The 13,510-nt window shown below is 44.8% G+C and overlaps 1 protein-coding gene across 1 annotated transcript in view; it reads left to right on the top strand.

Moving 5' to 3' along the window:
* Positions 1-554: 554 nt before the first annotated feature.
* Positions 555-13,510, top strand: part of PDE6D (phosphodiesterase 6D) — a 36,126-nt gene continuing 23,170 nt past the window's right edge. The window contains exon 1 of the mRNA XM_082767172.1: positions 555-740. Within this exon, the coding sequence (XP_082623298.1) occupies positions 691-740 (50 nt within the window). The 5' untranslated portion in view covers positions 555-690. The remainder of the gene's footprint in view (positions 741-13,510) is intronic.

Raw genomic sequence — 13,510 nt, 5'->3', positions numbered from 1 at the left:
CTCTGAGTTACGGTGCCTCATGTGGTGCTGCTGCTCGGGCTGGGAGCAGTCCCAAAATCTCCCAGCTCCCCCCATCAGCTCTTCCATGACCCCAAGCCGGAGCGATGCCAACTGCCCAGCCCCTGCTGCCCCACACAGACTGACAGAAACCGGGATTTCACCCCAAAACGCAACAAGACCCCAACTGCGCCCTGTGGGGCTCCCACCCCGTGCCCTGAGGGGCTGAGGGAGCCTCTCGCTGCCCAGCTCCGCCACCTCGGCACCGAGCTCTGGGCGCCTCAGCCTCCTCCGTCCCAACGAGCAACCCAACCCCGGGGCTGCGCGAACGCCCGGCGCCCGGCCAAGTTTGTCCCTCATCGCCTCCCGTCCCCGCCCCGCCGCCCTTGAGCGAGAGGAGGGCGGGGGGAGAGAAAAAGAGCGGGAGGGGGGGAAAGCCGCGAGGGCGCGCTCTGATTGGTCAATCCACCCGTCAGTAAAGGGCGGCGGCGGCGAGCGATTGGCTGGAGGGGCCGGGCGGGAGGCGGGGCGGAGGGAGGCGGCCGGGGTTGGTTGCGGCGGCCGGTGGCGGGTGCGAGGCAGAGGAGGGAGGAGGGGCGGGGGGCCCTGAGGCGCCGCTGTCACCGCCGCCGCTGCCGCCTCCTTTCAGGCCCGGCCCCGGCCCGCGCAGCCCCCTCCGCCCGCGGCGGGACCATGTCGGCCACGGACGAGCGGGCCAAGGAGATCCTGAGGGGCTTCAAGCTGTATCCGCCCGGCTGAGGGGGGAGGAATCGGGAAGGGGGGGGGGCGGTGTGAGGGGTTGTCATGGAAACGGCCCCATCCCGGTGGGGGGGGCCTAGGCCCGATGGGGTCCCCCCCTCACACACTCATCGGGGTCTCCTCTCTGTGGTGAGGGGGGCTGGGTGTGGTGGGTGGGAGCTGGGAAGGGGCCTGGAGGGGCATAAAGGGGGTGAGGGGGTGCCCATTGGGGTGGGGGTACACAGGGAGAAAGGCTGAGCCCCCCCGGTGCTCCTGAGGTGCTCCTGAAGGAGCTGAGGGGCTCCTCACTGAGGTCCCTGCCTCGGCTGGAGAAGCCCAGCCCATCCCCAGGGCCTGCTGCTCGGGGACATCTCCTCGGGGACATCTCCTCAGGGATCTTCTGCTCAGAAAGGCCGCAGCACCCGGTCTGCTCGTCCCGAAGCAGCTCCATCCCGGTGGTGTGGTGAGGTACCGGCGCGTGCTGCCCTGGCCACGGTCGGCTGTACGCGTAGCGATGCTGCTGACGTGCTGTCAAACGCCTTTCCCTGCAGGTTATCTGAGAACTTTGTGCATCGGGGCTGTCAAAAGGTTTGTTTTGCATGTCAGCTGAACGCGGGGTTAAGGGTGATCAAAAGGAGATAGAGATGAACTCAGAAGAGAAATGAGAGCCTGCGTGCACCTTTCCAAGCCAGGGTAAAAGTAGAGAAAGGCTCAATGTAAAGGCCCACGTGCAACCTGAGGATGGGAGAAACATGCTGCATGGAACTACTATAGCAGATTCTTCTAGGCTTGAAAGACAGGTGCAAGAATGACCTTTAGGCACAGGGACACTTCTATTTTTTTAATGGAAAGGACAGAAGTGCACTGAATACCCTTTTGATCTGATGCTGTTAGTGCTGAACAGATTTCTGGCCAGTGAAACGTTCATAATCTCTATGCCAGCTGTAGCACACTCTGAATTTCTAGGCTGGATTTAGCAAGACAGCTACTATCAAACTATAAGCAGATGCTTTTCTTAACTTGTGAATCACTGACCCCTCCCCCAGCTCTTAGTACTGCATCTGGTTCCTTTGCTTCTGCGCTAGCAATATTGACAGTTCTCTTTATTTATGAAGATGTAATATTTCAGCTGTCAAAACATTATTTAAGAGTCTTTTGTGCAGACAATTAGAAAAAGTATAAGCTTCTGACAAAACCAGACTAAGCTTCTGGTAGTAAGGAGAAGTGTTTATTAAGTTAACTCCAGGGAGCAAACTTCTAAGTGTTTTTTACTTGCATCTGTGTATTGTGTTTGCTGGATAGCACAGTTTAGGTGAAGGCTTTTGTCCAACTTTGGATGAAATAATTCATTTTGTTTGTTGCCTTAGGTAGAAAATATTCTTTGACCTTTAAGAGCAAGATGGTTGTACAAGCCTAAGGTAAACTTCTGTTATATCAAGCAGCTGTGGCAGAAATACTCCACAGTTCCAGGCTGAATGACAAGTTTAGTCTTCCTTTGTTTGTCCCAGCAGGACACTGATGCCAATTTTAGCTTTGATAAGACATTTTAGGCTACAAAAACCTTGACTGTGTTTCTCCAAAACATTCAAGGGTACTTCGATAGCTCAGGCCACTGCCTGCCACGAACTCTGTGAAGTATTAAGTCTGAGAAACAAAAGTTTCTTCACAGATTTTATAAATGGAATTTTCTAAGTAATTGGACATCATTTATATGTGCCATTAGTTGATCAGAAAAGTGGCAGAACATTCCTCATTTATGAGAGAAAGCCTTGAGACACTGCACCATCCCCACAGGAAGCCATTCATACCCAGATGTGGCTGTGTTTTCCATAAGGCAGCCATCAGCAAAGAGTTCCACTTCCTTTTCTAAGAAGAGTGCTTATTCGAAAGTGTTACATTTTAAAGAGATGCTTTATCTTCTACCCGCTCTACTGCTGCGTGTGCTGATTTAATTTGCTTGATAAAAAGGGAAGAGAAACACGGTGTGAGAAGCTGTTACATTTATATTTGGAGTACTTGAAAGTTTTCTCCTCCCCTCCCAGGAGGGAGAAGTCCAGCTCCAACCTAAGCACATCCTGCAAGCTTGGCACCTCAAAGTGAACTCGCTTTTAGCACCAGAAGGCAGCAGAGTTGTGCCTAGGGTACGGATGTATTACATTCCTTGTGTGGCAGGATCTGCTGGTAGAGTAGAAAGCATCACTGAAGGAAGTTTTCCGGAACACTTTAACATAAGAACTGCCAGTTCAGCTGGAAGTGAAGTTCATATTGAGCAATCGAAGCTTCCTCAAACAACTCCTATTTATTTGTTGTTCCTGAGAACGGGCTAACTACAGGCTTTCCAACTGATTGGGACATGCTGCTGTGGAAATTAAATTATAGCCCAAATCCACCCTCTGACTTGAACACAGAGGTATGCTTTCCTTCCTCTATGACACTAGCGCAGAAGCATGTTGTGGCTAGCGTCCTCAAATTCAGGGCAGAGATATTTCTTCCCTCTTCTCACAGATTTTGCTGGTTTAAAAAAAAAAAAAAAAAAAAAAAGAAAGCCAAAGGAGAAATACTTGGAGAAATATTTTTGCAGGCAGATGTGTGCTTATGTTTTATTACACTCAGAATTTCTATGGCACTAGTTAAAAATTGAATACTGACAGTCCAGTGTGTTACAGTAAAAGATGGAAGGCAGCCAGCAAGAACTTTTATAGTTCGTCACTTCTGGAGACAAGCTCTGTTTACAGGTGTTCATCAGCTCACTGTTCTGAGGGCACTCCACCGAACAGCAGTGCTTATACTTAAAATATGAAAATATTTACAGGTAGTCTAGCAGTCTGAGAATGCAGACTGATTGTTTGGCCAGAAATAATATCAGTTCCGTTGGTAATTAAAGATGCTTTCCTATGGGATAAGAGCCAAGTCTCATTTCTGCAAGTGCTTATGCACAACTGGTCCTGTAATTTCAAATGCATCTAGTTTGACTATGCTTTTTCCTCCAGAAGCTGAGACAGTTACACCATCAAGCCACAGAATGGCATTTTACTTGAACCTGACTTACCCTTTCAACACTCTCTTCAGGTTTAATTTTGTTGTTTTAGCTTTAGAGTTCAGATGTTAGCTACATATATTTTGTAGTACTTACCTTCATAAAAGGGTAACACCAAAAATATTTCTCCCCAGCAGTCAAAACCTTGCATTGAGAATTTTTTGATGGCTTTTCCCCTACCAGCCCCCTGAATTTGTGGGTTGCCTGTTTGTATCTGTTCTGATAGAAACTAGCACGTGTTTTTCTTCCAATGCCTTATGTTCACTAGAATGAGAACGCTGTAGACAGTTACTCCATTTTAATCTGGTTTGTAAGCATTTGTGCATTCTTATTTAATCAGACCATCTATGCTGCAGATGAGAAATATCTGGTTGTGGTTCGCAAGAGCAGATTCACATCCAGCTCTTCAGGAAGGAGTGCATAAGGAAACTGAACTTTGGTGCCTCAAATGTTTCTGCCAGAACAGCAAGGAAGAGAAAGTTCAAACAAGTCAGTTGGGTCTCATAGCACAGAGAAGGTACCAGGTCTAGCCTCTCAAAATATGAGTAAGCACATCCATTGCCTGTTTTAAACTTTACAGTTCAAGCAAGGTATCACCTATTTTATTTGCTCCTGAACAGAGCAGTCTCAGCATACTTGGACCTCCAGAGTGTTAATTGCTGTGTAGACATTTGTCAGTTTAAGGTAGATTTCTCTGTGAACTTCTGTTAAAGGCTACACAGCATATCTTGCCATATTTCAGGAGTCTCCTGGAGCTAATTAATATGGTGAACATAAGCATGAAGAGAACATTAATTGCAGGTCAGAATAATTATGGAGTTATGAAGCTAATATTTGTGGTCAATGTAAGCATATACTAGCAGCTCAAGCATTCAAGCATTTGTAAGCAAGTCATTCCAGACAGAGGCTCTACTACTTTCTGAAACCTCTGAGGTTTCCTGTGCAATGCCTTCTCATCTTGCAGAGCTTCTTCCAGTCCTCCTCTTGCCATTATTTTTCCATCTAGGAAATCAATTCAGCAGGGAATTAATGTTTTGGAAAGATGGATGAAGCTGTAATAAGAGTATAGTTAGAAATCATTGAGAGTTTCTATGAAATTCTCTGCAGACAAGAGTTCTGTTTCCAGCCTCCATCTCATCTCTGCCATATACACAAAAACTAATCAGTGACAGCCTTGCCTATCAGTTCCTGGAGCAGTCACTAGACCAGTTTGATGCAGCATTCAGAAGTTGACAAACCCAAACCAAAGTTCTATCAAGTGGAGTTTCTAACTTATTTTTAGTTTATGTCTTTAACTGCTTATTCACAGAAAATATTTATTGCAGTATTTATGAGACTTAACAAGGTGGCAGCTTTAACTGGCTTAAAGAATTCCCCTTTTTGAGGCTTCCTGTCTGTGCTTCCTCAGATCTTGGTTTAGACTTCCTACAATTGAATAGGGAGATGAATCACCAAGTTCGTGGGTTAAATGGAGACACTGACCAGCTAGAAGAAGGAACAGCACTCCCCAGAAGCTAGGAAGTACACTCAGTAGGGAGCCAAAGCAGAACATGAATCTAGCTTGCACCAACACAATTTAAAACATTCTAGAAAATGTGAGCTTGAGCTCCCCACATGAGTCTCTGGCTTACAAAAAACTGGAAGAGTCCTTCCCATCAAAGGCATGGAGTTTGTTCATATAATCTGGAAAATTGGCCTTCCTTTGCCACTTTCCTGCCTACAAACCATGGAGTGTGCTACCAGCAGGAGCACTAGACGTTTCCTAGTTCACACTAACTACAGAACCACTTCAAACGCTGGCAGAATCAAGATACCTTTGTTTCAAGAAGGTCAGAGCTTCACTCAGAAGCTTCAGCCACATTGTGCTTGGTATTTAAGTGTCACTGTGGTCAAGGTATCTCTACCATATCAGAATTGTCTCCAGTTCTGGTAGACTAAACACATGACAGGTTCTTCATGTTTCTTATGCACAGGTCATGAGGTGTATCTGCAAGTGATGCAGGAGCAGTTTCACCAGGCTTGGCTTTACCTGCCTACTTCCTCAGCACCAAAAAACTTTGTGCTCCCCCTAACCCACTTGCACTGAAAAAATTAACATAGCCTATAGGAAGAACAGCAAGCTATGTTAGTTAAACATGACTATTTGAATGAGTTAATCAGTTTTCTGCATTTTAGATTTAGTGCAGCCCTACTGTAGTGGGGAAAGCAGTGCTTTGTGCCCTGGACAGAAGGGTAGAACAGACAGAGCTCAACAATCACAGAAGCAAATGAGTTGCCCCAGGGTATATCTTAAATACCACTGGTTTAGGAGTGCAATTCAACATTAAATCCAATGTTTGTCTTTAGTCACCAATATTATTTTAACACCTTGTTTTTCAGTTTTATTTCTATTACTTGGCCTTTAATATCTCCAAAGCTTACTCATCCACTGTTTCACCAGCACTCTAGTTTTTATTTTACTTTCTTATTTAATGCCAACCTAATACAGTACCATCAAAAACTCAGTTGTCATAGGCAAGTTTTATTTTCCCTCGTTTCTTTATAAGATCTTTAAGATCTCAGCTACTCTGTAGCTCCTTGGAAGTCATTGGCACCTTATGCTTCAGCCATTATTACAGTACTTGGATTTCCTCACAGCAGAAGATAGTAATTTAATCCATTCAGTAAGAATTGGTAGAGTTCCTCCACACTCCTCCCCACCCCATCTTCACAGCCAACACATAGCAAAAAGCCATACTTACAGCTGTAGATAATAGAGAAGGCAGCTAAAATACCTCATGTTTAACAAGTTCTGTGCACAGTAGGCTATTTTTTTAAAATTCAGGCATCTGATGCATGTCCTGTGCATTTCCAATTATTGGTTTTCTGTTAACTAAAACAGTTTTAGAATGGAAGCTAATTCAGCTTGCTGTCCTCAGAGCTTTACATCATCTCAGGATTTTAGTTATCTGGAAACAATGTCAGGAGTCAGAACTTCACATGAAGTTAGAGAGAGAACAGGCCACAGTACTCTGACTTCTGTGAAGTATGTAATACATAAGCCTCTTCTATTTCTCTCTGTAAGCTGGGGAATTAAAGCAGCTTCAGATTTGAGCTCAGACCCTCCGTTAAAGAGGGAATCAAAGTGCCATTTACATCTAGTCAGACAAACTTTGTATAGAAGCATGAAGACTGATTGCTAGGTACCCATGTTCTCTGCTTGTTACCCACACTTAGTAATCTATTAAGTGCCAAATACTGAGTTTTGTCTTACTATATGTCAGGACAGCAAGATTTGTCCATGAAAGCAGCTAGTTCCGTAAGCACATGAAAGGTAGCTTTTACACATCTGTTGCTCACACACCCTAAGGAACAGATTTATGGATATACACTTGACATGCAAGGAACTACGATAGCATATATTGAATTAAAAAAAGCATTCTCAGAGGTTACCTTTTTGTCTTGAGTGCATTACAAGCACCTCCAAAAGTAGTTCAGGATCTCTGTAGTACCACTCCCACAACAGCATTAAAGACTAGAAAGCAGCTGAGGGGACATCTCTGTCATTAAAGTTTCCAAGTTTAACAGCAGGACTGTCTGAAATGCTCCATCCAGAAGATACCCAGCAGTAACTGAGGTTCTCTTGAATGACAGCACCACATCTCAGCTGCATGTTGCTGAACCCCTATTGACAGCCAGGATTTTTCAGTTGTGATTATGAACATGAAATTCTGTTACCAGATTTCTCCTGAACCAAGTCCTCATTGTGACACATCATAGGTCCAGAAGAGATGTAAGGGAAACAACATACTAATTCAGCCATGTGTGAACCTTTGAGTTATTTATGTTCATGACTAGAAAAAAAATAGCAGGCCTAGGTGCAGGGCAAGAGCAAGAAGAGTCCTTTTTACATAGTGAGGCTTTGGGATAACAATACACAAAAACATCCTTTTAGATTTATCCACTCCTGGGGAGAAAGGCTTACTTAACTAACAACAACAATGCAACAGTGTCTTGGGCAAGACAGAGTGAGAGCAGGGGATTTTACTCAGTAATTCTATAGAGGAGTATTTATATGGGTCAGTCTGTACACTGCAGCATCTGCATAAGCTTCATCTACTTTGTAGCAAGTCAGAAGGTCATTTGGTGCACAAAACAGCTGATACTATTTTTCCCTGCTATTTATTGTATCAAGGAAATAGGAAGATCTTGTGCTTTCATCCATGTATACTGCACCTAAGCAGCCTGTTTCTCTGCCTCTTTCCTCCTCACTCCATGTAACTGGATTTAAGCTTTGCTGAAGGAAGGTTACATGTGCTTGGATCCAGGAAACCCATCTGATATTTTGTCAAGCATGGCAGACACAGTCAGGGAAAGTCTGCTGCGTAACTTCAAGTCACTTTGGTGTGGAAAGTCAAAGGAAATTCTATTCCGGGAGACTTAGACTGGCTGTTTGCATTGCCTTAAGTTGTTTCTTCGTCTGAGAAAGCACTTATAGATGCCTCCCTAAGGATGAACACATTTTCTGTTCATTTGTTGGTATGGACTGTTGCTAGTTTTGTGCTTAGTGAGTGCTGGAGCGCCTCAGCCCTTTTTGCAGGGGAAGAGAAGAGAGGAAGAGGCACTGTCCCATTAGTGTATCACCACTGGGTGGAATGGACCAGCCCATCTGAAAATTGGACATGAAGAAATACCTACAGAGTGTTCTAGAGATACTTTAAACATTTGGCTTCCAGTGTCAGTCTTTATGGCAGACTTTGGTGCATTAGAATACCGGCCTGTCAGTCTAGCCAAACTTAAGACTGAAGTGATTCTCCAGTAAAGCTGCTTTCTCTCCCAGAACCTGAGATAATAGAAAAAAAGTCCTTCTAACTGTAATTTCACATGAACTTAATTAGCTTTAAAGTGATGTTTTAAAGAGTTCAGTCTAGGAAACAGCATGGTTTTATTGCTTCTGAGGAAATAAGACATCTGAAAGTTATCTGCCCTTATATTCGTTATGTGTGCTTCTGTCACAGCAGCTGTGCGGTCAGATCACTATTCCCAGCTGCTTGTTACTCCTGTTCCAGATTTACTAGGTGAGCTGCTCAGATGAGCACTACCACCTCATGTTTCAGTGTGAGAGGCACTCTAGCTTAGGCAGCTTAAGTAATAGGTTAAGGAGCAGAGACCTGTGTTAGGCAAGTGGATCAGGTTAGCGCTTTTACAACAGCTCAGCTCTTAGATTTGATGGAGAAAGTAGCAAGGGGCAGGGGAGGGCTGTGAGCAGCAGGCCTCTTCAACCAGCTGCTGCTGCTGCCATCAGCCCTCCCAGCCTCCTTCTTGCTGGAGAGAAGCTGGTTCTCAGCACAGCCTCCAGCACTCAGCTCTGCCTCACCTGATGAGGTTTCTCACCTCACACTGGCTCTGCAAGGGTAACTAAGCATGGCAGTCCTAACAGATTAGCCCTGTGATTGAACATCTTAATATCACATTAAGCCTATGCTTACTTCTCTTAAGAGAAGCGCATTTTAGATTCATCTTTTCTTCCCCCTTATTCTGTGCAAGAGGTCTCTATCACTAGTGCTATGTGAAAAGTGACTGTGCAGTCACCAGCAGGATCTGGGACCAGAAATACCCTTAGAGACTCAACTCATCCACAGCTCTCATAACGAAACACACATAGGAAGCCACTGGCCAAAGTTTTCATTTGACTTCCAGCACTTACTAGAACAGAAAGATGCTGGATTGAGCCCAAACCAGTATCTTAGAGAAGAAATAGACACTGTTTTGAAATACTCCTTCTAGAAAGAAGGAAATAGACCAACAAGTTTCCAAATCCCATTTGGGCTGCTCATTTCAGGCACCCTAGGTAGTTCACAAGGGGTTATTACAATTACACTGTCACAATAAAAATGCAGCATTTAAACAGCTCCAGGAAGGAATTGTCTTAATGTGTTTCCCCCTTGTGGGGCCTTCAAAGGCCACTGCATTATATTTATATAATAATGACCATAAGCTTAGCTTCAGCAGAGAAGCATTTATTTTTTAAGCATTTATCTTTTTTAGAAAGAAAAAAAAAAAGTTCCTTGGCCCTACTGGCATCTTCCCCTTCTACTATTGAAATAAGTTTCTTTAGGGCTTTAAGCTCTAAGAGTCACAACACTTCAAAAGAAAATGCTCTTAATTCTTAAAGTAGCCAGAGCTAAAGCACTACTTGGGAAATAAAAACAAAGGTTGCCCACGGAAAGCTGTAAGCTTACCTCTTCAGTGCTCAGCTCCTCGGAGAAAATAAAGCCTCTCTTCCTGCCCCACCAGCAGTCCCACCACAACCTCTCCTTCTCACAGCCCAGATAAAGCAGAAGCAAGGCATTAACCAGAGCACTGCAGAACAAGCCCCTGCTCCTCTAAGGCCTCCAGCAAGCTCTCTTCCTCGCTTAAATACAGCCCTGCCAGAGGCCAGGTGAAAATGTTTCACACCATTCAGGGCAGCCTCTTGCACTTGTTTCATTGATAAAACAGCAGCTGCTTGCTTCCTGCTGAAGTGTCATTGCTTCAGAACCTTGTGTGCACAAGTCCTGGGTTCTGAAATAGTAAATGATGCAGAGACAAGGTTGAAAAGGGTGTGCAAATAAATAAATAAAGGCTATATTTTAACCTAGACACACCTGTAAAGGCTGCAGATAATGCTGATTGCAACATTTTTTGTGTTTTTTTGCAGTTAACTTTGCAATATCACCATTCCCCCTAGTAAAAATGCTGGAAGTTACACATTTTAAAACAGAAAATAATGCTTTAAAAGCATAATGTTTGTATCAGCTGTGCGGAGGTCTAGCTTTTCAATTTCTAAATGGTTCTTCATTAACTATTAATAACTAAATTGAAACAATCCACTTGTGAACCACAGCTGATTGTTTTGGTGTGGTGTTCTTCTGTCACAGCGGAAGCGACATATTCCATTGTTTCAGCAGAAAACTGTATGAATAGATTTTGATTAAAACTTTAAAAACAGATCTCAACTACTCTGAAAAATTAACGTATAGCTATAAGCTTGTTACCAAATGAATATGAAAGTCTGAGTGTAAACTTGGCTATAGGTTTTCTTGACAATGAAAGCTATAGGAACTGCTGGGAAATAATAGAGAAGTAATAATGGGAAATAACATTGTTTTGTTTTCATTTCAGTAGAGATTTCGGTGCCTCTGCAGTAATGTTTTTCATCCAAATTCCACCCCGTGCTAGAGCAGAAAGCCGCGGATTTGGGGCCCCGACCTTCTACCTTACAGAGGTTCCCTGATGTCAGGCTTGAGGGTTCGCCTCAGCATAGTTCACATCCGTAGAAGCTGAGCATGGAGCTCATGTATGTGTTCAAGTACAACATTCAGAACCAAATGTTGATCGTGTGCCTACTCTGAACTGCTTTGGAACTGGAATTTTTACTTACAATTTCAGAGTAGTGCTTTTTCAAGCAATTTACTCTCTTCTCAGACTGCCGTGCCATCTAACGCTGTAAATTGTTGGGATGGGTAAATTGTCTAATCCACTAATCCACACTGCAACGTTCAGCACTCGTCATATTCTCATAGGTTCCTAAAAAAGCACGATAATTCTGACAGGAAGCCCGTGGTTTTGAGAGTTGTGCCTCAATCTGTGTAAATCCCCCTTTATTCCTCCCCTCTGCCTCTGCTTTCAGTGGCCTCTGGTCCATTTACAAGATTAGATTCCTCATGCAGCTGCCACTCAATCCCTCTCGACTATATTTTCATGTTTTTTTTTTTAGATTCTCCACTTGGTGTGTACGCGCCAAGTTTTCCTCCCTTTCTCAGAAGAGACAAGATAATGAACTTGTTTTTCGTGACTAATCTCAGTCCTGTCAGTTGTAAGTGGAAAACCCAAAAATTGTTTGCTCGATATTGCAGCATGCGGTCTGGCCATCAAGCTAATTCACTGCTTTCACTTGTAAATAACTTGCTCGTGTCCCAGGCAGCAGCTGGTGATTTTCTACCCTCTGCTTTCAATGCCACGTATCCTGCGACGAGTCCTCAGCTCCTTGTTGGCGGAGCAGCCTCAGGTCGTGGCAGCAGAAATCGGTCACGGCTCTGAGAAATCACAGCACCAAACCAGCAGGGGAGGGAGAGCTTTTGGAAAGGATCCCCCGAATTGTGTTTTTGGTGACTTGCGGAGAACTCCAAAGGGAAAACTGCTTTTGTGGCTCAGATCCGTGACCTTTTTTCCTCTTGTGCCTTGCAGAACCTCTCACCTCGCTGTGGTCCTGTCCTGTGAGTTCAGAGCCACTGATGTTCACCTAAATACTCACATCCTCGCTGCCTTGGCTTGGTGTTGGCAGTGTCAGGGGCGCTGTTTGCCAGCTCATGCCTAGAAAAATCTGGTAGTTGGCAGCGGGGATGTTCTTCGTGTGTGCTCCTGGGGGCCCTCCCTGCGGGGGCTGCGCTGTTTGCAAGGCAGAAGCGTGCCCGGTTCTCAGGCACACATGGGCTGACTTAAAAAAATCAGAATCTCTCTAGCCCCAAGGAAAGTCAGGCCAGGGCAGTCCACATGGATTGCATATCCGAGGAAGCGTTTAAGCTAATGCCAGGAAAAGGGTGGCTTGTTTCCACGCTGTGCCGCATCAGCAAGGAGGAGATTGGCATTTGCCGTTAGGGGCTTGACGAAAAGTGCTTGTCTCTGCTGTTTCTCTGGCGATTTGAATTTTTATTTCGTTTATTAGGTGAAGAGTGTTAGCGCCAGGGCTAAATACCGGTTTACTCTAAAATCTCAATAAGATTAAATCCCCCTGTGGTTCTCTAATTACATCTCAAGGATACCGAGAGCCCGCGGTGATGGCTGGATGTATCCCTGGTTACAGAGCGACGCAGGCTTGGAGCAGCGAGGGATGTGCCGTGTGTGGCATTGCGGGGCAGCGTTAAAGGTGCAGAGGTCCAAAAAAAGCCTGGAGGGCTTTGAGTAAACTGCCTTTAGTAGAGCTGAGTGTCTTCTCTAGCAATTCTCATATCACATTCATGAGGGTACGGACAGTCTGAGCTTTGCTACAGAGCTGAACAAAACAGTGGAGCTGTGTTTGCTGGTCGTAGCTCTATTGCATTAGTTGGATTTCACTTTGTCATAAACACAAGTCCTTACAGACTAATTAACAGCTCTGTTATAGCAACAGCACTCATTTCACCTTTTCCCTGATGGTTACAACGGGCGTTTCCTTTGGGAGCAATGTATACAGTATCTTTTCAGGATTTCTTTCATTTTTTGTCATGTTTCAGCACTACTCGCGAGAGAGGGCATAGGAGCACTCCTGGAAAAGGAAGGTCAGTTGTCTGGCCTGTTTTCCTGAATGGCAGCAGAGCAGTAATCCCCCCCGGAGGGAACACATACCAGCTTTATGCCAACTGGCTTGGGCAATATGGAGCTCGAGGGTGCCAGGAGGTTTTGAACTGCTGTAGCTACACTGTGTGAATGTGCTGCACTGAGATGAAGCAGTGCCTGTACTTTTTTTTTAGGAAAAGATAATGCTGAAAAACGCTGTGAGAGAAAGTCTAAGGGCTTGCATGCTAAGCATGTCCTCCAACTTAACACTTTCTGACTGATTTTCCCACTGTGGCTACCTTTATCCCAGGATGTGTGTGTCGAGTTCTGAATAACAGAAGTCATTTCAAAGCAAATCGAGGTGCCTTGGAATTGGACTCTCTTAATGCAGAGTAAGAACATTCAGGCAAGGGTTAAATGAGGGATGGATGGCTCAGCTGTAAATTCAGTCTGTACCTCACT

This window comes from Aythya marila (genome assembly GCF_965140915.1).
Source record: "Aythya marila genome assembly, chromosome: 9".
NCBI classification, from domain to species: domain Eukaryota; kingdom Metazoa; phylum Chordata; class Aves; order Anseriformes; family Anatidae; genus Aythya; species Aythya marila.
This window is presented reverse-complemented; position numbering and strand designations above follow the sequence as displayed.